General features: G+C 42.6%; 1 protein-coding gene and 1 long non-coding RNA gene across 2 annotated transcripts in view; one reads left to right on the top strand and one right to left on the bottom strand.

The window, feature by feature from the left end:
* The window catches only part of ENPP6 (ectonucleotide pyrophosphatase/phosphodiesterase 6), a 108,713-nt gene that overhangs the window by 40,071 nt on the left and 44,545 nt on the right, over positions 1 to 24,097 (top strand). The window contains exon 2 of the mRNA XM_040489898.1: positions 14,284 to 14,463. Within this exon, the coding sequence (XP_040345832.1) occupies positions 14,284 to 14,463 (180 nt within the window). The remainder of the gene's footprint in view (positions 1 to 14,283; positions 14,464 to 24,097) is intronic.
* Positions 15,159 to 17,219, bottom strand: LOC121039665 (uncharacterized). The gene is made up of 2 exons (XR_005794911.1): positions 15,799 to 17,219; positions 15,159 to 15,220 (listed from the first exon to the last, which is right to left on the bottom strand). It is a non-coding gene; the product is annotated as an uncharacterized LOC121039665 (long non-coding RNA).

Genomic DNA, 24,097 nt, shown 5'->3' with positions numbered 1-24,097 from the left:
TCCTAGAGTGCTATAACAAAGCACCACACTCTGGGTGCCGTAGAGGAGCGTGAATTGGAAATCAAGGTGTTGGCAGGGCCACACTCGCTCTAAAAGCTCCAAGGAAGGATTCTTCCTTGCCTCTTCTAGCTTCTGGTAGCTCTTGGTGCTCCTTGGCTTGTAGACAGCCTTCTTCTCCCCGTGTGTTCACAGTATCTTCTGTCTGTGTGTGTCTGAGTCCAAACTTCCCCTTAGGCCAACCTAATGACTTCATTAAAAAAATTTTTTTTAGGGGCGCCTGGGTGGCTCAGTCGGTTGAGCGTCCGACTTCACCTCAGGTCACGATCTCGCGGTCCGTGAGTTCGAGCCCCACGTCAGGCTCTGGGCTGATGGCTCAGAGCCTGGAGCCTGCTTCCGATTCTGTGTCTCCCTCTCTCTCTGCCCCTCCCCTGTTCATGCTCTGTCTCTCTCTGTCTCAAAAATAAATAAATGTTAAAAAAAAAAATTAAAAAAAATTTTTTTTAGTGTTTATTTTTGAGAGAGAGAGAGAGAGAGAGAGAGGGCATGAGCAGGGGAGGGGTAGAGAGAGAGAGGGAGACACAGAATCTGAAGCAGGCTCTAGGCACTGAGCTGTCAGCACAGGTGCCCCTGACTTCATTTTAATTAGATGATTCTCTATAAAGACCCTATTTCCAAATATGGTCACATTTTGAGGTATTAGGGGTCAGAACTTGAGCATATCTTTTGTGGGAGGACACAGTTCAACCCATAACATATGAACTTAGAACAATACTTGAGACGTAGCAAGCATTGTATATGTGTTGACAGTTTTTATCTTTAATACCACAATCCAGCCAGGGAAGTACTGTTTTTCCCATTTTAGAGATGGAAAAACGAGGCTCTAGGAAGTTACGGGTTAGCCTCAACTTCCACAGCTAGAAAGGGGGAAGACCCCTTAACCCAGACTCTGGTCTGTGTGAGTGACCACACGCTTGTCATCTTTCTGCTGTACCCATCATTTCCCAGAGGCAGACAGACTTCCCACAGCCTGGTTCAGTGTGCCTATCATACACGGTTGTGACACAGACTTCCAGTGGGTGGCCCCAGAGGACTGCCCGCAACTCTGGACTCAGCCTCACGAGTGCTGCCTCTGGGTGAAAATGTGTGTGGTTTAAAACTATCATTTCCCAGATCTGTACTGGTATTTTGTAATCTGTATTTATATCACCACGTTTCAACTAAATTGATGTGCCTAAAATGTAACTTCATTTTTCACTTTTCAATGAGCTGTGCTTTTTAAAAATTTTTTTAACATTTATTTATTTTCGAGAGAGTGAGAGAGAGACAAAGCACAAGCAGGGGAGGGGCAGAGAGAGGAGGGAGACACAGAATCCGAAGCTGACTCCAGGCTCTGAGCTGTCAGAACAGAGCGCGACGTGGGGCTCGAACCCATGAACCATGAGATCATGGCCTGAGCTGAAGTCGAACACTCAACCAGCTGAGCCACTCAGGCGCCCCGAGCTCGGTTTTTTTTAATATTTATTTATTTTTGAGAGAGAGAGAGAGAGAGAGAGAGAGAGAGAGAGAAGAAGAAGAAGAAGAAGAAGAAGCAGCAGCAGCAGCAGAGGGGTAGAGAGAAGGGGGAACAGAGGATCCAAAGCGGGCTCTGTGCTGACAGCAGAAAGCCTGATGTAGGGCTCGAACTCACAAACCATGAGGTCATGACCTGAGCCAAAGTCAGACGCTTAACCTAAGACTGAGCCACCCAGGCGCCCCTCAGTGAGCTGTTTGGACATTGATTAGACATGGCCACACTCATCTAATGAAAACACACACGGACCCCAGAAAAGTACAATGAATGACTTTAGAAATTCAAGATTAATATCACTTTGTAAAGATGATTATACATCAGAATTAAGAAAGCTTTTGTATAATAGAGAAATTCCTCTTTTGGTTCCTCATTGGCTGTGGAACCTGTGTGTTTTGTAAAATAATAGGCTATATGGTTGTTTTCTGCATTGTATTTATAGACATAAGTAAATGGTTAAAAAAAAACACAAAAAAACCAAGAGGTCCCCCTCCTGAAATCAGCATAAGTGTATGTTCCAGAATACAAATATGACCACTAACTCTATTGTAGTCATGAAGAGTGAAGAGCAAAGAACATTCTATTGACAGACAGGTAATCAGAGTTCAAGTTGCTTTTGTTCCATTTGCGCCTACACCCATGCACCACTTATTAGCACTGTGACCTTGAGCAAAATATTCACCCCTTACACACCTAATGCATACATAACACAGAGAGTTATTCCTTTCCTCTGAATTTACAGGTAGAGGATTAGATCAAGAGGCCACCTGTGGCCTTATGGTCCCTTTTCTAAGCTATATGTGGGACCATAAGCACTCACAAGGCCCTGTGGTGATAACATCAGACTCAGGTGGTCCCTAATATTTAGTTAAGGGCCTACTCGAGTGGTCAATGTGATTTTCTTTTCTTAATTTTTCATTTTATTTTAAGATTTATTCTTGTTTTTTAAAATTTAAATTCAAGTTAGTTAACATACCGTGTAGTCTTGGCTTCAGGAGTAGAACCCAGTGATTCATCGCTTAACATGTAACATCCAGTGCTCATCCTGAAAAGTGCCCTCCCTAATGCCATCGCCCATTTAGCAACCCCCCCTCCATCCAACACTTCTCCAGCAACCCTCAATTTATTCTCTGTATGTAAGAGTCGCTTATGGTTTGTCTCCCTTTCTGTTTTTTATCTTATATTTCCTTCCCTTCCCCTATGTTCACCTGTCAGTCCGAGAAAGATAACAATGTGATTTTTTACAAAAAAAATCTGTCTTATGGTTTCCCTTGGCTGCTGTGCTGGGTCTTCTCTGTTTGTGTATTTGTCTGACTCCACCTCCTCTAGTGCTCCTGGAACCCCAGGAGGCTGAGCTTCTGGATGGCCTCAGCTGGACAGAGGGAGGAGATTGAAGTCACGAGAGTGGTCCTGATGCCCCTGCTCAGTGCTGGCCTCACTCCTCTCCTCCTTGCTCAAGCCTGGGTGGGGGTGGGGGTGGGGGTGCTGGCTCCCTGCTACAGTAATCTTGGGTTGCTTCACCGTCTGCAGTTGGTTCTCCCGAACCCTGGCCACCCCTTTGTAAATAGTCCCTCTTCGGGGGCCTGGACCATCTGTTTACTGTGCCGGGACCTTGACTGAGTCAAGCCATGACTACCTTGAGTTGTACCAGCACATCGTGTCATTAAGAGCATCTCGCCCTGTGAGGAAAGTGAACACAGAGTGATAGAAAGTGAAATTCTGCATCTGACCTAAGAAGTATCCCCTCTCTCATCTGTTCATCATTTTATGCTTGCCATCACCTCGGTGCGCATGAAAAGTCCTCCCTAGCTTTCAAATCCTAGCTCCTCTAGAAGCTTGCCCTGACTCCTCCAGGCCGACTTGGCCTGCCCTCATCCCTCCATTCCTGCTGGGCTCCACGGGTACCTCCTTTCGCGCTTCTTAGGCTTCACTGTTACTGCGAAACAGCAACAAAGAAAGGACGCCTCGGCGTGACGGTTGAGGGTTGCCAGGTAAAATATAGTGTACGCAGTTACATTTGAATTTTAGGTAAACAACAAATAATGCTTTAGCACAAGTCTGTTCCACAGGGTTTTTGGGACGTACTTACAGTAAAAAAAAAAAAAAAAAAAAAAAAAAATCATTGTTGTCTGAAATTCAAATTTAACCGGGAGCCTTCCATCTTTGTCTTTTTTTTCTTTTTTTCCCCTAAAAAACGTATACACAAACACACCCCTCACTTTGTTCAGTTTGAGTAAACACAAAAATCCAGTTACCACAGTTTAGTTAAATAATACCAGCTTCCCAGAAAGAGGATTCTAACTTGAGTTGCCCCCTATATTAACTAAAATAAATATGGCAACCTTAACTGTAGCTCTCGTAACGTAAAGTATAATTCACTGCTGGCTCCTCAGTCCACAAATCACTACGTAAATAACAAATGTGCATCATGATCAGTGACCAATCGTATCACCTCTTTCAAAGTCTGTTGGTAATTGGTTGTTGGACATGTTGCTTAGTTCGTGCACAGACAGCAAAACATACCACTGTTTTGCCTCCTCGCCTGCCGGTATAATTATAAACCCATCATAATTTGACTTTAAATTAAATGCGACAGGTCACCCTGGTTCTCTTCCACCCTTGAATGAAGATGTGAACATTTCCTTTTGACTACAAAAACATTTTCAATAATCCAGCAAATCGATCAAGGAGCTATTTCAACTTTTTAAAAACCTATTTTCTTAGGCAAGCTTTTGACCAGCCTATTGATGCTACAGTGGGAGATCATGAAGTTTCTTTAGCTAAGTTTTGGAAGAAATATGACCTAAAACATGCAGCTGAAAGCATCCAAGCACGATGGAAGCAAGTAACGTGAGTGCAACGTGGCAGGAATATCCTGAATTGTGCAAATGACTCTGCAGGATCTGAATCAAAAGTCGTTGGAGTCCTAGAGGAAATAGTTGATCACGGGGATACTGACACCAGCATCACTGGGACCTGTCGCTGTGCAGCCAGAGGAACTTACTGAAGGTGAACTTATTGACATAAATGAAGAAAGTAGTTGTAATGAAGAGGTTGAAGCTGTCCTGACGTGACACCAGCAACAATGTTCCCATTAAAAGAATTCTCAGAGATATTTCATAACATGGAAACTCAAAGGATAAAATGTTTGAAGCTGATCCAAACTGAAAGGGTAGGACAGGGGCGCATGGGCGGCTCAGTCGGGTAAGCGTCTGACTCCTGATTTTGGCTCAGGTCATGATCACAGTTTATGAGTTCGAGCCCCGCATCGGGCTCTGCACTGGCAGTGTGGAACCTGCTTGGGATTCTCTCTCTCCCTCTCTCTCTGCTCCACGCTTTCTCAAAACAAATAAATAAACTTAAAAAAAAAAGGGTAGGGCAATTTGCTAAGGCAAGGAAAATATGCTCACTTGTATTGTGTTATATCTTGGGATGAAGCAGCCAAACAGTGTTCAAAACATTCTGATAAGTTTTTTGTATTTACAAAGACATAAGACTCTTTGGCTGTTGATATTTCTAATGTTTTAAATTGCAATGTGCTAGTAAGTATTAATTTTACTATTTTCTTCATTTCCCTATCATTACTTACAGTAAGAGTTTTTAATATTTTAAAAAAATTTTAATATTTTAAATACATTAAATTATTTTAAAGTTTTTAAAATATTTTAAAAATAAATATTTAAATTTTTAAAAAAATTTAAAGGCGATGGAACAATTATAATTTTTCCCACTGATTATTAGGATAGTTTTGCATGGTTTAAGCTTGCATAGTCATTTTTAAGAATTTTAATTCCAGTTAATTAACATGCAGTGTTCTATTAGTCTCGGGTGTACGATATAGTGACTCAACAATTCTATACATTTTTCATTGCCCATCATGCTAAGTGTTTTTTTAATCCCCTTCACCTATTTCATCCCCACCCCTGTAACCATGTGTTTATTAAGTGGTTTTTTGTTTGTGTCTTTTTTTCTTTGTTCATTTGCTTGTTTCTTAAATTCCACATATGAGTGAAATCATATGGCTTTTGTCTTTCTCTGATTGACTTTTTTTGGTTAGCATTATTTTACCCTCTACATCTGTCCATGTTGTTGCAAATGGCAAGATTTCATTCTTTTTATGGCTGAGTAATATTCCATTGTATACATATCCCACTTCTTCTTTATCTATTCATCAATTGATAGACATGTGGGCTGCTTCCATAGTTTGGCCTTTGTAAATAATGCTGCAATAAACATAGGGGTGCAAGTATTCCTTTGAATTAGTGTTTTCATATTCTTTAGGTAAATACCCAGTAGTGGAATTACTGGATCATATAGTAATTCTATTTTTAGTATTTTGAGGAACCTCTATACTGTTTTCCACAGTGGCTGCACCCGTTTGCATTGCTATCAACAGTGCACAAGTGTTCCTTTTTCTCCATATCCTCACCAACAATTGTTATTTCTTGTCTTTTTGATTTTAGCCTTTCTGACAGATGTGAGGTGATATCTCATTGTGGTTTTGGTTTGCATTTCCTTGACAATGAGTGATGTTGAACATCTTTTTATGTGTGTGTTGGCCATCTGTCTATTTCTTTGGAGAAATGTCTATTCATGTCTTCTGCTCATTTTTAATTGGATTATTTGTGTTTTTGGTATTGAGTTGTAGAAGCTCTTTATATATTTTGAATATTAACCCATTACTGGATATGTCATTTGCAAATATCTTCTCCCATTCAGTACATTGTCTTTTAGATTGTTGATTGTTTCCTTCACTGTGCAGAAGCTTTTAATTTTGATGTAGTCCCAATAGTTTAATTTTGCTTTTGTTTCCTTTGCCTCAGGAGACATATCTAGAAAAATGTTGCTATGGGTGATGTCAAATAAATTACTGCCTGTGCTCTCTTCTAGGATTTTTATGGTTTCAGGTCTCACATTTAGGTCCGTAATCTATTTTGATTTTATTTTATGTGTGGTGTAAGAAAGTGCTCCAGTTTCATTCTTTTGCATGTAGCTGTACAGTTTTCCCACGCCATTTGTGGAAGACATTGTCTTTCTCCCATCGCATATTCTTTCCTCCTTTGTTGAAGATTAATTGATCAGATAATTAGGGGTATATCTCTAGGTTCTTTATTCTGTTCCTTTGATCTGTGTGTCTGTTTTTGTGTCCATACCGTACTGTTTTGATTATTCAGCTTTGTCGTACATCTTGAAATCTGGGAATGTGATACGTCCAGTTTTGTTCTTCTTTTTCAAGATTGCTTTGGCTATTCAGAGTTTTTCTGTAGTTCCATATAAATTTTAGGATTGTTTGTGCTAGTTCTGTAAAAAATGCTGTTGGTATTTTGATAGGGATTGCATTAAATGTTTAGATTGCTTTGGGTAGTATGGACATTTTAACAATATCTGTTCTTCCAATCCATGAGCATGGGATATCTTTCCATTTGTTTGTGTTGTCTTCCATTTCTTTCCTCACTGTTTTATAGTTCTTAGACCTCCTTGGTTAAGTTTATTCCTGGGTATTTTACTCTTTTTTGTGCAATTGTAAATGGGATTATTTTCTTAATTTCTCTTTCTGCTACTTCATTATTAGTATATAGAAATACAATGGATTCCTGTATATTTAATTTTGTGTCCTGCAACCTTACTGAATTCATTTATCAGTTCTCATAGCATTTTGGTCGAGTCTTTAGGGTCTTCTATATATAGTATCCTGTCATCTGCAAATAGTAGAAGTTTTACTTTTTCCTTCCAGTTGGATGCTTTTTATTTATTTTTGTTGCCTGATGGCTGTGGCTAGGATTTCCAGTATTATGTTGAATAAAAGTGGGGAGAGTGGACAGCCTTGTCTTGTTCCTGACCTTAGGGGAAAAACTCTCAGTGTTTTACCATTGAGTGTGATGTTAGCTGTGGCTCTTTCATATGTGGCCTTTATTATGTTGAGGTATGTTCCCTCTAAACCTACTTTGATGAGGCTTTTTATCATGTTTGGATGTTGTACTTTGTCAAATGCTTTTTCTGCATCTATTGAAATGATCATAAGGTTCTTATCCTTTCTTTTATTAATGTTATGTGTCACATGGACTGATTTGCAAATATTGAACCACCCTTGTATCCTCGGAATAAATCCCACTTGATAGTGGTGAATACTTTTTTAAATAAATTGTTGAGTTCGGTTTACTAATATTTTGTTGAGGATTTTGCATCTATGTTCATCAGAGATATTGGCCTGTAGCTCTCTTTTTTTGTAGTATCTTTATCTAGTTTGGGTATTAAAGAATGAATATAGAATGATTATGGAAGTGTTTCTTCCATTTCTATTTTTTGGAGTAGTTTGAGAATAATAGGTATTAACTCTTCTTAAATGTTTGGTAGAATTAATCTGTGAAGCTAGCTGGCCCAGGACTTTTGTTTGTTGGGAGTTTTTTGATTACTGATTGCTGGTAATTTGTTCAAATTTTCTGTTTCTTCCTGATTTAGTTTTGGGAGGTTATATGTTTCAAGGAATTTATCCCTTTCTTTTAGGTTGTCCAATTTGTTGATTTATAGTTTTTATAATATTCTTTTATAATCCTTTGTATTTCTGTGGTGTGGGTTATTCCTCCTCTTTCATTTCTGATTTTGTTTATTTGATTCCCCCCTCCCTTTTTTGATGAATCTTGCTTAAGGCTTATCAATTTTGTTGATCTTTTTAAAGAACCAGCTCCTGGTTTCATTAATCTCTTCTACTGATTATTTTAGTTTCTATTTCATCTATTTCTGCTCTAATCATTATTGTTTTCTTCCTTCTACTGGTTTTGGGTTTTGTTTGGTCTTCTTTTTCTAGCTCCTTTAGATATAAATTAGGTTGTTTATTTGAGATTTTTCTTACTTCTTAAGGTAGACCAGTATTGCTATAAACTTCCCTCTTAGAACAGCTTTTGCTGCATTCCAAAGATTTTGGATCATTGTGTTTTCATTTCCATTTGTCTCCATGTATTTTTTGATTTTCTTTTTGATTTCTTGGTTGACCCATTCATTGTTTAGTAGAATGTTATTTAACCTCCCTGCATTTGTGTTCTTTCCAGAGTTTTTCTTGTGGTTGATTTCTAGTTTCATAGCATCGTGATTCAATCTTTCTGAATTTGTTGAGACTTGTTTTGTGGCCTAATCTGTGATCTGTTCTGGAGAATGTTCTATGTGCACTGGGAAAAAAAAAATATGTAGGGGCACCTGGGTGGCTCAGTTGGTTAAACGTCCAACTTCAGCTCAGGTCATGATCTCACAGTTCGTGAGTTCAAGCCCCACATTGGGCTCTGTGCTGACAGCTCAGAGCCGGGAGCCTGCTTCGGATTCTGTGTCTCCCTCTCTTTCTGCTCCTCCCCTGCTTGCACTCTGTCACTGTCTCAAAACTGAATAAACATTAAAAAAATTTTTTTTTAATGTGTATTCTTCTGTTTTAGGATGAAATGTTCTGAATATGTTTGTTAGATTCATCTGATCCAATGTGTCATTCAAAGCCACTGTTTCCTTGTTGATTTTCTATTTGGATGGTCCATCCGTTGATGTCAGTGGGGTGTTGAAGTCCACTATTATTATTGTATTACTGTCAATTACTTTCTTTATGTTTATTATTAGCACTTTATATATTTGGGTCCTGCATTGTTGGGTGCATAAATATTTATAATTGTTATATCTTTTTGTTGGATTTTTTCCCTTCATGATTATATAGTGTCCTTCTTTGTTTCTTGTTGCAGTTTTTGTTTTAAAGTCCATTTTGACCAATATAAGTATTGCTACCTCAGCTCTTTTCACTTCCATTTCCTTGATAAATGCTTTTCCATCCCTTAACATTCAATCTGCATATGCCTTCAGGTCTTAAATGGATCTCTTGTAGGCAGAAAATAGATGGGTCTTGCATTTTTATCCATTTTGTCACCCCATGTCTTTTGATTGGAGCACTTAGTACATTTACATTCAAAGTAATATTGATAGGTATGTACTTTATTGCCATTTTGTTACTTGTCTTATGGTTGTTTCCATAGTTCTTCTCTGTTCCTTTCTTCTCTTGCTCTCTTCTCTCACGGTTTGTTGACTTTCTTTAGTGATATACTTGAATTCATTTCTCTTTGTTTTTGTGCATGGTCATTTTTATGGTCCTGCACTACCATGCAAAGGGAGAATTACATATCTATATGTATCTATCACCATAATTATTATCATGCCCATTAGATAAGAAAATTGATGCCTCAGAGAGTCAAAGCTACTTGTCCAAAGTCATACAGATAGTAAATAGTAGAGTCTGAATTTACACCTATGCAATCTGCCTCTAAGACTTGCCCCCTTAACCATTATGCCACACTGTTGCCCCCACCAAGCTATGAGCACTTCAAATACAGAGGCCATAATTTGTGATCTTTAAATGCCTGGCATGTAAACATTTGATGTGGCGTGAATGAAAAAAAAATGAAATAAGAAACCATAAAAGGAATTAACATTTACTGTTTGAAAATAATGAGAAAACATTAAGACTGCTTGAAGATGAAGTCGTAGCAACAACCTTATAGATGTCCTTCAGTTATAGATAAAATGGACAGATCCACAGCTATCTCATTTGATGTGAAGGCCAGCCATTTCTGGGGTGTCTGGGAACATATAACAGGTGCAGAGGATTATTCGGGTATTTGCCAAGAAACTTCTGGTGATGGTCATTACGTCAGAACACACTTGACTGAGACTTTGAGGAATAAAAAATGAAGGTTTCCTATCCTGCTCCTTTCATACAACAGTTCTAGGTGTGGAAACTGTTCCACGAGTATCCTCTGAGACAGGCAGGCGGTAGCCCCCATGTTTGCCACTGGCCTGAGTAGCCACTAGCTGCTCCCAGTTAAATGCAGCAGCTCTTAAACTGAGGTGACATCTATGGATGGGCTTCAAGAGTTCACAAGTCCTTCAGGTAGCAGGTTGATTGCCACATTTTGTGTTAATAAGTTTATAAACGTTTGGGTCTTAGGGATAAAGGAGGAGAAAAGAGAAAAACATTCAACTGTATTTGGAAATTTTTCTACCAGGAGCTGCCCTCATTTTCACAGTGAGTAATACACCTTCTGGAACAAATTTTAGAGCCCTACTTAGCTGTCACTTGGGATGAGCAGAAGTAGACCTTCTTTACACCATGCCTGAAAACCACCTGAGATTTGAGATTTGTGGTTTGTGTCCATGTCAGGAAAGTTTCTGTTGAAGTCTTGAGGAAAGGGTCCAAATAATGAAACTATAGCAAAGCTCTTGTTTGGAAAGCCCAAACCAGAGGAAAACCAAGGAGAGTTGCAGATGTATAAAAATAGATGTGGGTCAGACAGAAATATGGAGATGAGAGCTTGTGGGCTGCAGAAGCCAGTACATTGTGTTTTGTTTTGTTCTGTTCTGTTTTTATAGCCACCACATTTGCCCAGGCAATAAAAACAAAAGAGCGAGAGAGAGAGAGGGTAGGTAAGGAAACCAGCTTGAGTAAGAGCGGACTCATACTGTTACAAGCACAGACTGCCAGCCTTAATATATTCATGGGAAGAAAATCAGCTCATCTGGGAGAGAAGATTCAGAGCAGACATGAGATGGGAACATACAGCCTCCTGCTGACTTCCCAGAACAAAGGAATGCCCCTGGGGACTAGCACAGCATCTATGATTGAGCCTTTGAAGAATACACCTTCTCGTTTTAACTCAAGGCCCTAAATCCACCCAAAGAATAAAACCTACTTTCTATAGAAACAGAGGTCCGAGGATAACCTCCTTGTTGAAAGATCTCCACTGTTAACAGAAACCCATTAACTCATGTAGGGAGAACTACTGGTCCCCGGATCTTCCTTAGGTGCCCTTCACTCATAGGAAGTGAGCAAGAACCTCTGTTCCAGCACATCGCTCCCAGCCTTTGGAGAAATGTTGACTTCCATGGGTCCAAGTTTCCTTTAGAATGGATGAACCACTCTGGGCCAGCCTAGACCAACCAGTGTGCTAGATGGGAGCAGGAACCAAAGCCATCCTTGGGGTCCTTGTGTTAAAGATGCCTCCCTAAAGAATGCTTTAATTATAAAGTTATTGGAGCTCCCTTGAATGAGTGGGCACCACTGATTCGACTGGTGTGTAAAAGGAGTACCAAGGCTAATGCTACATCCCACATAATGGGGAGGAGAGAATATCCAACATGAAAAAAGCTAAAGGACTCAGATAACCACAGGAAACAAGATATCATCATTTGAAAATTTAAAATATGCCAGAACTGTGTTACCTGCACACATAGATTCTGTCTCTCCTCAGTGAGGCGCTATACATGTTTCCAAAGAAACGTGTGTAAGAGGTAGAGAATTTAATGTAACAGACATTCTCTAGAAGAATGTTCTCTCTCTGTCTCTCCATCTCTGTGTCTCTCCTGCACAGACACCTTCCACCATCCAGTCACATGGCAGCTCTATAATCCACAGGAGGCTCCTTATAAATTTTTACCCGGAAAGCAAAAGAAGGCAAGAAAGTTTCCACCCTTTACAGTCTAGACAGTTGAGTGAGAGTGTTAAAAAAAAAAGAAAAATATTTTACCAAATGATATTGTGGCATTTCTGAGATATACAGTAGAGGTTATAAGTACTTTTAAACATTATTTTTTTGTTGCTTCATCCTTCTCTGCAAGTAACACCTACTGGAAACTGAATCACATGAGGCCCCTGCTTAGATTTGGGTTTCAGGCATTTCTTCTAAAATAGTCAAAACAGTTCCAAACAAAAGCAGAGATTCCTACACCCCTCCCACTTGGTACCTGTCCCCATTATTCCCATACCTGATATCCCTAGCTTTTGCAGCCCTTTCCTGTGACTCACCTAGAAACTTCTCTTGGTTTACTGACTTCAGTAACACTTTCGACACCCCTTTCCAATTTTGCACCCTTGCTCAGTGTCTGTAACACCAGCTCCAGATGAGATACCCCTGCCCTTAGGAGGGCATTAGAGGACATCTACAGGGGAAGACCAGAAAGGGCACATTTCCCAATGAATATTGTCACGATTATCTTGCCTTGTGAAAAGGATAAGTGAGCATTAGTAGGATAATAAAAAACATTTTAGGTACAGGATGCAAGTTCTGGGTAAAGAAAGCAGGTAAGAAATTATACTCGTGAGAGGGTTTCTCTTGATATTATTAAACTTTGATACACTAAAAACAAAAAAAAGTAACATGGTTAACCAATAATGCTCCTACTTTCAATGAGTTAGAACACACTAGGAATTATCCTCAGCAAAAGAGTGGGTTAGAATCCTTACAATTCTTAAGTTAAGTTGGCAGCTTGGTCCCCTTCTTAGTCCGGGCCCAAGGAAGCCTGTCTCTTTTATGCAAAAGGACCTCTGTTGAGTATTACATACAGGGCATTGGAGGATGGGGACCACATGAATTTATTTTGGATGTCTAAGCTTATCACAATGCAGAGCCCATAGGACCCTGACTAAATGTTAGTTGAAGGAATAACTAACCATTGGAGAAATTGCTTAACCACTGGAGAAATCTTAACCATTGGAGAAATTGCTCAAAGTTATTTACTTTATTTTTTAATTTTATCAGTCCACATGTGAAAGCTTTGGTCAGGGTCAAAAATCTAACTCTGTAGCCTTGGGTAAAAACCTTTTTGTCTGGATCTCTGGGCTTTAAATTCAAAGCATGATTTGTAGAAGGCCTGGGTTTCTGTGATGAAATAAAAGGTTTTCCTTTATAATATTTTGGGTCTCCAAATTTTCAAAATTGTATTTTATGGTTTCTCCTTGCTTTCATTCAAAAACAAAGTGTGTGTGTGTGTGTGTGTGTGTGTGTGTGTGTGTGTGTGTGTGTGTTGGGGTGGGGTGGGGTAGGGGTGCTCGGGAAGAAAGAACAACAGCAAACAAACAAAAAAATCCACTTGGATTTAGCGTAGTTAGTGAGCTCGGTGAAGCATATTTCATCGTGATGCCAAATGACGTTCACTAAAATTGCAGCAGTTCTTGATGCACTTGCCAATGTTTGTGTTATTTTTACTTTAAAGATGTAGCAGATTGCTCCAAAATAAATAATTTAAGCCTAACGTTTCAAAAGAGTCCAAGCGCTTGCGTCTTTCACTTCTGGCTTCTCTTCTGGGACTAAGCTGTGCCCAACAGAAGCAATCCTCATTTCTATATAACACTCCATTTGGAGGGTTGTTTTCTTGCTTTGTTTTCCAAAGTTGAATCTATTTTTCACCATTCTGTTCCAAATGTCGTAGATCCTATCAGTGCTCTGTGCTGAAGCGATAACTCCTCTTATCCAGGGAAACAAGGGAATAAACCCCCCAGCATCTAGATTCGTGACTGTGTGGGAGCAGAGCTTCGGAGGGGTGCTCTGGGGTGAAAAGCTAAACCAAGCCCTATGGGAATCTACAGTTTTCATACTGATTCATATTTAGATTTCAAGCTGTGAACAATGGGTCAATTTGTGCACACAATGTCCTCAGTGTAATTTAAAATAGCTTGGCAAGTTAACTTCACAAAAAATGACCCCATCCTCAATTATTAGACTACTCATTGGATTGTTCTTGTGGTACAGTCTAAGAGAGAAGAAATATCTATGATGAAAAAGTCAAAAGAAAATCTTCATGCTGTTCTGTACTTAACTAAATGTGCATGAATGGCTTTTATAAACAGAAAAGAGAAAATGGCTTTTATAAAAAGACCAGAACAATAAACTGACAGCCTTGTGTTCTCATTAACATAGGCCGCCATTGTGAGGTCCATCAGATGATTGGAAACTACATGTGGGACCCCAACACCAACAAGTCATTTGACATTGGTGTCAACAGAGACAGCCTGATGCCTCTCTGGTGGAATGGATCAGAACCTCTGTGGGTCACTCTGACCAAGGCCAAAAGGAAGGTCTACATGTACTACTGGCCAGGTGAGTGTGTTGGCCTCCAGGCCCCTCTAGCCTTCCAAATCTCAAACACCATGGAGTCTCTGAAGACAAACGACGTAATTGTCATGTTCTAAGACCAAGCCAAGGTTTGGAAAGTGGGAACACTACAAGAAATATGTTTTATGGGCATGGTTTTTAAACTTTTGTTTTGAGCTCTCTAGCATTGGACCAGACACCACGCCATTTCCTGATTTCCTTGGTTCAGCAGTACTGCTGCGGTATATCCTGCTTTTCCATGTGCAAAATTGTGGATATACAAAAGAGATAAATTAGGTGTTGCTTCTCTGCTTTACAAAAGAATCTGGCATACTGTTTCTATGGATTTTGAGCTCCCCTACAATGCTGAAAACAGGACTCAAAGCTCTTCCAACTTTTGGGTACTATAGTAAATGAAGTCTCTCTGCGTTTATATTCCTCCTGTACATAGTAGATCAATGAGAAACTAAATTACTTTACTTACTGCAGTGAGGTAAGTCATTGTGCAAACTACCCTGACTCCTGTGAGAAGTCTTCAGAATACTCTAGTCTTGGCAGTCAAAACCCTTTCACTACGGATGAGAGGATTTAGTGATAATAAAATAATCAACTTACAGGTGTCTTCCCATTGGTGGGATTCGTTCTTTAGGTGAGTGGGCAAATTGACCTTCCTATGTACGTGGCCATAGATGCTTTTTTTCCCCAAATTCTTAATGGTGTTACACTGCTGATTGCCGTCATGGAAGAAGATATCAGGGGAGGCCTGGAAGAATAAAGGGATTAATGGGGAGAGACAACTAGGGGAGCTCACTGGCAGTAGCCTGATAAAATTGTGAGAGCACGGTGGGTTGTGGGAGACCATGGCAGGTGGAGGTGGGGGAGGACGGAGAGAAGGATGAGTAAGCCGAGGCTGAACCACAGATGGCCCACATTGAGGGCGTGGGCCTTCAGCAGGAGTTTGGAGAACGCTGGTTGGAGGTGGTCACATGGAGAGCTGCTCGGGGCACTCAAGACTGTGCCAACTCTTAGAGTAGCATAGCACACAGACAGATGGAGACTGTGGAAAGCGGACCCACAGCCGAGCTGGGGTAAGCGCCCGGAAAGCTGCCACAGAGCAGAGACTAACATCCGTAGGTGAGCCCGTGAAGGCCAGAGCAGACCGCATGAATTCAAACTGGGCATGAGAACCAGTATACACAGGATGGCTCTGCTGGCAGATGGAATTTCAGGGGAGTACTGGAGTTTCTTCAGAAGACACCTGGGATTCTGCCCATAGCAGCTACTCAGTTGACACGAGAAGAAGCTTTCAAGCAAGGGAAGGGTTTAAGAGGACTTTATTACCTTAAATGGAGACCCAGCTTTTCTCAGAGTTGGACATGAGATGAAGGAAAGAAGTCAGTGCCTCAGCCAAGCCAATCAGAGTTGCTAGAGGATCCAAGCTCACGGATCAGTCCAATGTGATGAGGTCTCAAACCAGAAGATGCACTTTGAGGTCATTCTTGGAAATAATTATCAACAAATAAAAGGGCTCACATGCATAGGCCTAGGAGAGGGAACAGACTGGGCATGCAGCCTTAAGGGCCACCTTCCACAATCTAAGGGCAATCAAGATACATGTCGCGCCACTGCCGGAAGGGCCATCTTCCATGGTACCTGGTTAATTTAACTTCTTATGTCTTGGAACTTGAGCTTTTCATATGCTCTGAAGAGCACATCCCGCATAATCTCTCCCCAGCCCCTCCACACGGTGGCCTTTCAGATAGCCGTGTCTGGCAATGCACACGAAGATGGGGACATGTCCTGAAGGGAGACAGGACCTCTCTCTGCAGCCTTGAAGAGCATTATTCTCATCCTGGGGAATCTGGCCCCTTCATGCTAATAAACAACTTGAAGTTATATATCCCTGAATATCCAAAAAAAAAAAAAAAAAAATCTCAAAGCTAACTTGCACGTAAAACATCGTGTTGCTCCTTCAAAACAGCTCCTTAAGGGCAAGAAAGGGCCAATCACTTCCTTTGATTCATGGTTCAACAGCTAATATGATGTGACAAATATGCCTTAAGATCAGTTTATAGTGTTAACTATTAGGAGGAAAGAAGCTAAAAAGAAAGGCTCCTAGAATTTTCTCAGCAACCCAAATGAAGATTAGCTAAAGATATAGCCATGTCGAAGCCTTGACAGAAATTGGATGTAAAGTCTCTTGTTTTTCAGACACTGTCCAGTCCTTCTAAGCCGGAAACCCAAATAAAGGCTCTCTGAGAGCTAGGTGTTTCTGAAGGGCTCTTTCTCGCACCCTCCATTCTTCCCGGCCGACCGCTGAGGGATTAATGGTCACTTCCATCCTTTCTCCCTCCACCTTGGTCCTCTCCAGCCCCTCCACAGCTAATAGCCCCATGAGTGTTCATTTGTCTCTGCGAGATTAAGTGAAGTGCAATGGCGTTTCTTCTAAACATGACTTGATTTTGTTTTTCTTCTCAAATCCTCCTCTTCCTTCTCCACTTCCCACAGGACATTGTACAGACCTCTGGATGAGGCCTGGAAAATCTTCATTCCTCCAGTGAGCTGTGTTATGACACTTTGAGTCTCGCCATGAAGTCAATATTTAGAAGTGCAATTTAGAAATGGCAGTAGTTCAAGCTTTCCTGTCAGGTAGATAAAGCAGCAGACGGAAAAATTCATCAGTGGTGAAGAGTCCAAAATAGCCCACCTCAAGTCTCAAAGGAATTTAATATTGTAAACAGACCCTTTATTGCCCCACCCAGTGATGCCATTGAGTTGTGCAGGGAGAAGTGCACCATGGGAAATGATCCCGAGCCCTAAATCAAACATCTCTTTGGGAAGCCCAAAGAGATCATCCAGGAACTGCATAGCTGGGGCCTAGTAATGTTCTGGAAAGGACAAGAGCTGAGCATGTGTCGTTCACTAACTGTATCCCCTACTCCATCCCTCTAGCTTGAGATCAAAGAAATTTTATTGGGGGAAAAGGAAGAGGCTCCAATAGTCACTTCATATTAAGGGGAACCCAAAGCAGAGGAGGAGGAGAAATGAGGTGAAAATGGCAGGATAAGTAAGATACCGTATGGAAACTGAGTTTGAGCTCCTTGGACAGTCAGTGCTGCCATACGTAGTGGCAGTGGTTTTGAAGTTTGTTCTTAGGGCTCTCATGAAATACAAAAAAGGAACAAAAATTAGCAACTTTTTGGGAGTCTATGGCTAAAACTCTTTGGAGTGTTTGAAGACTCTAAGCTCTACGTCATTTATCATGCGTTTTGCAGTGTTAGCTCCCTATGGCCAAGGACTCATGGGGACTTGAGAGCAATCAAGTCAACTGGCCCTGGGCAGTGTTGGGTGTAGGTCTGGGCTCTTCCTGTCCTGTACAGGTGTTCAGATAAACAGAGTACCTTCTGTGTGGGGAAGGACACATTTCCACCTGGCCTTCCCTTCCCTACTTGCCAAAGGTGGGCTGGGTGGGGGCTTTATGGGTGGGTATCTGACTCAGCTCCTGTTGACTTTCAGTTGTTACAAGCAAGGTGATTTCATCTGCAGGCGTAAAGAGACCCGTATTGACTATGGATGGAGGATTGGGGATTATTTACAGCATCTTTCCCTTTCCTGTTGGGCTGAACTTAGATACATACACGGCACAGGGAAAATTAGGGGCCCAGCATCAATTCTACAAATGTGTGAGTTAACATTATATATGGCTCAGTTCTTTGACTCTATGAACAGGACTCCAAATTACTGGATAAAAACTGAATTTTTTTTTTCAGAAAATACTTGACATTTAAATGCAAGGGATTCAGAGTCTCACTAAATTTTCCAATAACATCACCAATTTAGCATTACACTTTAAGATGTATGTAAGTTTGGAACCCAGAGAGGCCTTAGTATGTAGTTCGCTGATTCCTACACTTGTAAATCAAGACCACATTAGGAAAATGACCAAAACTATGGATCCCCTTTGCAGAAAAACACACCCGTGCATACCACACTGATAATTTTGTGCTCATGCAACCCAAGTGACAATGATGAGGACTGGTAAGTGGTCTTTGACATAGCAACACGTGCACATCTAATCTATATCTAATTGATTTGATTTTTTTTCATGTGATAGAAACATATGTTAAACATTACCACAGTACCAAGTGAAATCTGGGGCCCTGTAATTAATCTTGTTTGGCCAGTGCGGGCTTGGGTCACAATCCCGTAAGGCTCTTTGGGTTGAATTCACCTTGAGTCATTTCCTTTGTCTGTCGTAACTTTGGTAAGGTCTGCATCACTGATGTTTCTGTCTGTGTCAGCAAGAAAAAGATTACGAATTCTCATTTCAAGTCGGAGGTTGTCTTAAGAAGTGATCTTCAAAAGCATCCTGCAGGGTTCCTAGGCATCAACCACTTGTGCTGCAGAGAAACTGAAGAGGTGGTGTCTCTCTGGACCGCTGCCCGCAGGAGCAATTCCTCCAGTTCTCATAGCTGTCCAGCCGCATCCAGTCTCCTTCTGCAGGCTGGCGTCTCGGCCAAAAGGGCTCGTAGTTTCTCAGCAGCATCCATTATGGTAATTAGAGAGCCTGAAAGAGACATCCAGGGATGAACTTCTATTCATCACAAGTCGTGGCAAATCTGCTTCTTCATAAAACATCTTAAAAGGGTGTGACTCCAGGCCCCGGAATCAGCTCTTAGGAGACAACTATGAGGAAAACCAGATACAGGCTCTCCTTATTCCATCCTCCCCTCCCTCCAAGAACTCACCATCCCGTGGAGGAGACAGATGATAATCTTATACTTGGCCAGATAAATGCGTATAAAAACCCACTTGCTAAAAGCATAATAGTGAAGAGTGTATTGCACTGTGACATCATCTAATAAGAGAGGGTGGCACCTTGGGTAAGTTGGGGGATCGATGGGAAGGAGCATGCAGGCTGCGGGAGCAGCAGTGTGAAGGTCTGGAAGGGGCGGGAGAAGCGGGGCAGGCCCAAGAAATGGACAGGGAGGATGGGTGTGCCGTGGATGAGGTGGAGAGAAGGCTAGGCCAGGCCAGGTTCTATGGGCCAGGCTGGAGAATTTATTCCTACCCTGAGAGGAATAAGAAAGCACTGGAAGGCTTTAAGGAGGAAGGCAGCAGTGTCATCCTTGCATTCTGACAAGACCACTCTGGCTGCTACGTGGAGAATGGAATGTGGCACCCAGAGTGGATGGAATAGTCTGGAAGCTATTGTGTGCACCTCGGAAGGAGGTGAGAATAGCTTGGACTAGCGTTACAGAGGTGGTGAGAAATGGGATGCCTGGGGACACATTTAGGAATTAAAATCACCAAGACCCGGTGATGAATTGGACTCGGGATTGAGCAGTGACAGGCATGACCCCTGCTTCTGGCTAACAGAACTGCAGGGATGGCAAGTCTTCACTTCAACGGGGAAAACTGAAAGAGCAGTGATTTGGGGGCAGAGGCCTTGGGTTGACGCTGAGACATGTGCAGTGGGCACGTCTAGAGCTCAGGGAAGAGAAGCTGGAGGCACAGAGGTGTGGTTCGGGGCGGAGGCATCAGGGGTCATTGACGCTGTGGGCCTTCTGGGAGCTTACCCAGGGAGACAGCAGGGTGAGGAGAGGAGAGGGTCCCAGACACAGCCTTGAGGAAGTTAATGATAAAATGGAGGTGGGCCTGAAGAAGAAACAAAGGAGTAGCTTGAGAAGCAAACGAAAAAAACAGGAGTTGTGAAATGTCTAATAACAGTGAGGGGGCCTGGTCAGGCGTCGGACTTTGGCTCAGGTCATGATCTCATGCTTCGTGAGTTCGAGCTCCTCATCGGGCTTGCTGCTGTCAGCACAGAGCCCACTTTGGATCCTCTGTCCCCCTCTGTCTGCCCCTTCCCCCTTGCACACTCTCTCTCAAAAAGAAAGAAATCTTAAAAAAAAAAAAAAGAAAGAAAAAGAACGGTGATATTCCTTTTAAAAGGTGCCTAATAAGGGACTTGATCTCGTCTGAGAAGGCAGGGAAAGGTGTCACTGAGAGAGTGACTCCAGCTGAAATCTGTTGGCACATGGAATACAATGGCTTCAAGATGGGAATGGCCATCGTCGGTGCTCACTTTGGAGGCATGATAAGTGGCCTGCAAAGAGAGCATCCGGGTTTATTACCGGGGATGTCCCTGGCAAGCTCTGAACTCTGAAGAGTTTAATCTCCTTTAACATTTTCTGATTTAGACTAATAATAATTATTAATAATGCAAGGTGTTCTTTAATTTCTATCTACTGCAGGAGAGTCCTGACCTTAATAGTGACGATGATTTTATGATTATGATACTTCATCTGGAATTGGTTTTGAAGAAAACAAAACATACAAATAATAAAATTTGCCACGAGTTTTCCCACAAAGACAATTTTCAGTTAAACAGGAAAAAAGTTATGGAAAAAAAAAAAACCCAACACCTCTTTTTTCTGGTTAGTGGCTGCTTCGAATGCCATTGAGGAGTTGGTATGTTCTAATGAGAAATGGGGCCTATTTCCTTGGGTTGGGAGGCAGACAGGAAGTCGGTAGTTACCATACACCAGGGATGTTGGGATTATAATAGACGTAAGGTATTGAATGATCACGTAGGCCAGATCTCTAGGAGCATTTGAGGCAGAGGAAAGGATTGCGTGCTGTGGTTCAAAGGCAAAGCAAGCAAGGGCATGTCGTCCTTGCAGATCTGCAGAGCAAAACAAGGTTGCAATTGATTGACTGAAGGTGGGCGTGAAGAGACAGAAAACCAGCACTGGCCAGATCTTTAAGTACCTTATATGCTATGTAAGGCAATTTGAGTCTAAGGGACTATTAATACGTTAGGATCAATGGCAGACAGATAAGCCCCCAAGTGTCAGTGGCTTAACCCAGTAGTTTACTCTTTGCCCACAGAAAGTCCACAATGAGTGTTCCTGATCAGCCATTGACTCATCAAATAACCATGCAGACACTGCCAGGGACTGAAATATGACACCCCCCCCCCCATTTTGTATCTTGGATACAATCCCCAGTGTGATGGTATTTGGGGGTGGGACCTTGGGGAGGCAATTAGGTTTAGCTGAAGTCATGAGGATAGGGCTTCCGTGCTGGGGTTAGTGCCCTTACAGGAAGAAGAAGAGACCAGGGCCTCTCTCAGCCACACAGTAAGAAGGTGACCATGTACAAACCAGGAGGAGGTGCCTCACCAGACACCAAATCTCCTAACACCTCGATCTTGAATTTTCCATCTCCAGGAACTATGAGAAAACGTTTATTGGCTAAACCACCCAGTCAATGGTATTTTGTTACATCAGTCCAAATGCACTAAAGCAGAAAGGAAGAGGGAAGATGAAAAAGACGATCAGGAAGAAAAGAAACATGAGAGACAGACATTACCCCAACATTTGTTAGACCAAGTGAGGAGGCAAACAGGCCAGAAGGCAAGCCTTCGGATTAACTGCAAATCAGAACAAGGGCGAGGGATTTTCAGGGCTCCCATTCCTGCCGTCATTGGGACTTGTGAAGTGCGGGCGTTCATCCTCAGAGCACTTACCCTCCTTCTCCCGGGGGCTCAGGGCTGCCCGCCATACTCCACCTGGCCTGGCCTCCCAAGCGACACAACAGCCTCAAGGCTCCCTAAGCCTTCTCTGACTCACCCTGTGTCCCACCTGTCAGTGTCCCTGCTGCCAGCTGATCCCATCAAGAGATTTCAACGAAGGCTAATGATGGGGCATCTCAGGGCAGACAGCATTTTATTCTAACATCCCCCGGTGCCTTGCTAATTTGAAGCAATGACTAATATGGGAATTGTAGCCTACAGGGTAGGAGCCAGTGAGGAAGAAAGTTTTGTTCTGTGGGATCAGAATTGCTGACCTCTCTCTGGGCTGATTCTGGCATTCTGCCAGCTCCAGAGCTTGTTCAGGGTCAAGGTTAATTCCCACTGAGAGCTCCTTCTGGCCCAGAACTGATGCTGGCCCGTCAGGAGGCTCAGAAGCTCTGCAGGGCCTCACCACCTCCGTTTGCTTTCTGCATTAGTCTGGGCGCCGAACTCCCATCTCAGGCTGTCTGGGCAGGCTTGGCCTCCCTGGGGGTGGCGGGGGGGGGGGGTGGGGGGAGCCTTCTTCCTGCCACGGTCTCATTAGAGAACTTGAGGGGAAAAGCTGCCTCCCCTCCCATTCAGGGCGACGTCCGGGTCCAGGTTCTTTCCACATTTAGTTCTTTCCACGCTCACCCAAAACACCAGTACCAGTGACCCTCTCTGCTCCCTGTTTGCATCCTCCTTTCCTGCACGTTAAGAGGCAAATTGGTTGTTTTTAAGTTTATTTATGTATCTTGAGAAAGAGAGCAAGCGTGTACAAGTAGAAGAGGGGTAGAGGAAGAGAGAGAATCCCAAGCAGGCTCCGTGCTCAGTTTAGAGCCCACAAAGGGCTGGATCCCATGGCTCTGGGATCATGACCTGAGCCAAAATCAAGAGTTGGATGCTTAACTGAGTGAGCCATCCAGTTCCCCAGAGGTAAATTTATTTTGTAAGTTTCTGTCCTTGTTTCTCCCTCCTTAGGAGAGATTCTTCCCTCTGGATACAGGTAAGAATCACATGAGGCTATTATAAAACACCAGTGCCCAGGCCGCCCTCTCAGGGGTTCCAGCATAACTGGTTTGGGGTGAGGGCCCTGCATCAGTGTTCTTGCGAGTTACCCCCCACCTTATTGGTTCTGCTGTGCAGCTGGGTGAGAACTGCGGCCCAAACATACTTGGCCACTTGCCTGGTGCCTGTGACCCAATGTGTCGTCTCTGGCCCCTGTCACAGCCCTGAGGCTAGTTAAACTGTTGTGGGAATCCTCTTTCTCTGCCCCGGTCACTGCTGGGGAACCCCCCAGGGCCACTGTCCTCCGGCACGTTTGAAACCAAGGCGCCTTAGCCTTCTCTGATGCCGACAAGGAAAAGAAACGTGTGGGCCGGACACCTAAAGTGAACTCGGCACGTCACACACATACTTTTATTTAACTGTCGGAACAGTCGTGAGAAGTTACTCCTCTTATGCCCACTGTACAATGGAGGAGGGCTGGCTCAGTCCGTTGAGCGTCTGACTTCAGCTCAGGTCATGGTCTCGTAGTTCACGGGTTCTCATCGGGCTGTGTGCTGACAGCTCAGAGCCTGGAGCCTGCTTCGGATTCTGTCTCCTTCTCTCTGCCCCTGCCCCGCTTTCTCTCTCTCTCTCTCTCTCTCTCTCTCTCTCTCTCTCAAAAATAAGTAAGCATTAAAAAAATTAAAAATAAATAAAAAGGGATCTTCAGTTTGGACCCATTTTAATTCACCTGGAGGAAGTCCTCAGATCCAGGTCATTCTTAGCCCCAAATCAAGCTGCAAGGTCACATCAAGAATTCAAACATACATTTGCAGCAAACACCATAGAGTGAAACACACGCCCTTTTTTGAATCACTAAGAGAATTCTGGGACAGGTCGTCAGGTCAGCAAGGAAGAGGAGGGGAGTGTTTTCAGGAAAGGGGTAGATAGAGGGGGCTGACCACTGGGTCATCAGAGAAAGAAGGGACAGAGCCCGACTGTTTGGTGCTTCAGGGCTGGGAGGCAGAAACCAGGGACAGGGTTAGCCATACACAGGACCACGAGCAGAGAAAGAGGCTAACACTGGGCCGTGTGGCC

Source organism: Herpailurus yagouaroundi, unplaced genomic scaffold (genome assembly GCF_014898765.1).
Source record: "Herpailurus yagouaroundi ecotype Mexico unplaced genomic scaffold, PumYag 181, whole genome shotgun sequence".
NCBI classification, from domain to species: Eukaryota; Metazoa; Chordata; class Mammalia; order Carnivora; family Felidae; genus Herpailurus; species Herpailurus yagouaroundi.
Note: the sequence above shows the minus strand (reverse complement) of the source record. Positions and strands in the feature narration are given on the sequence as shown.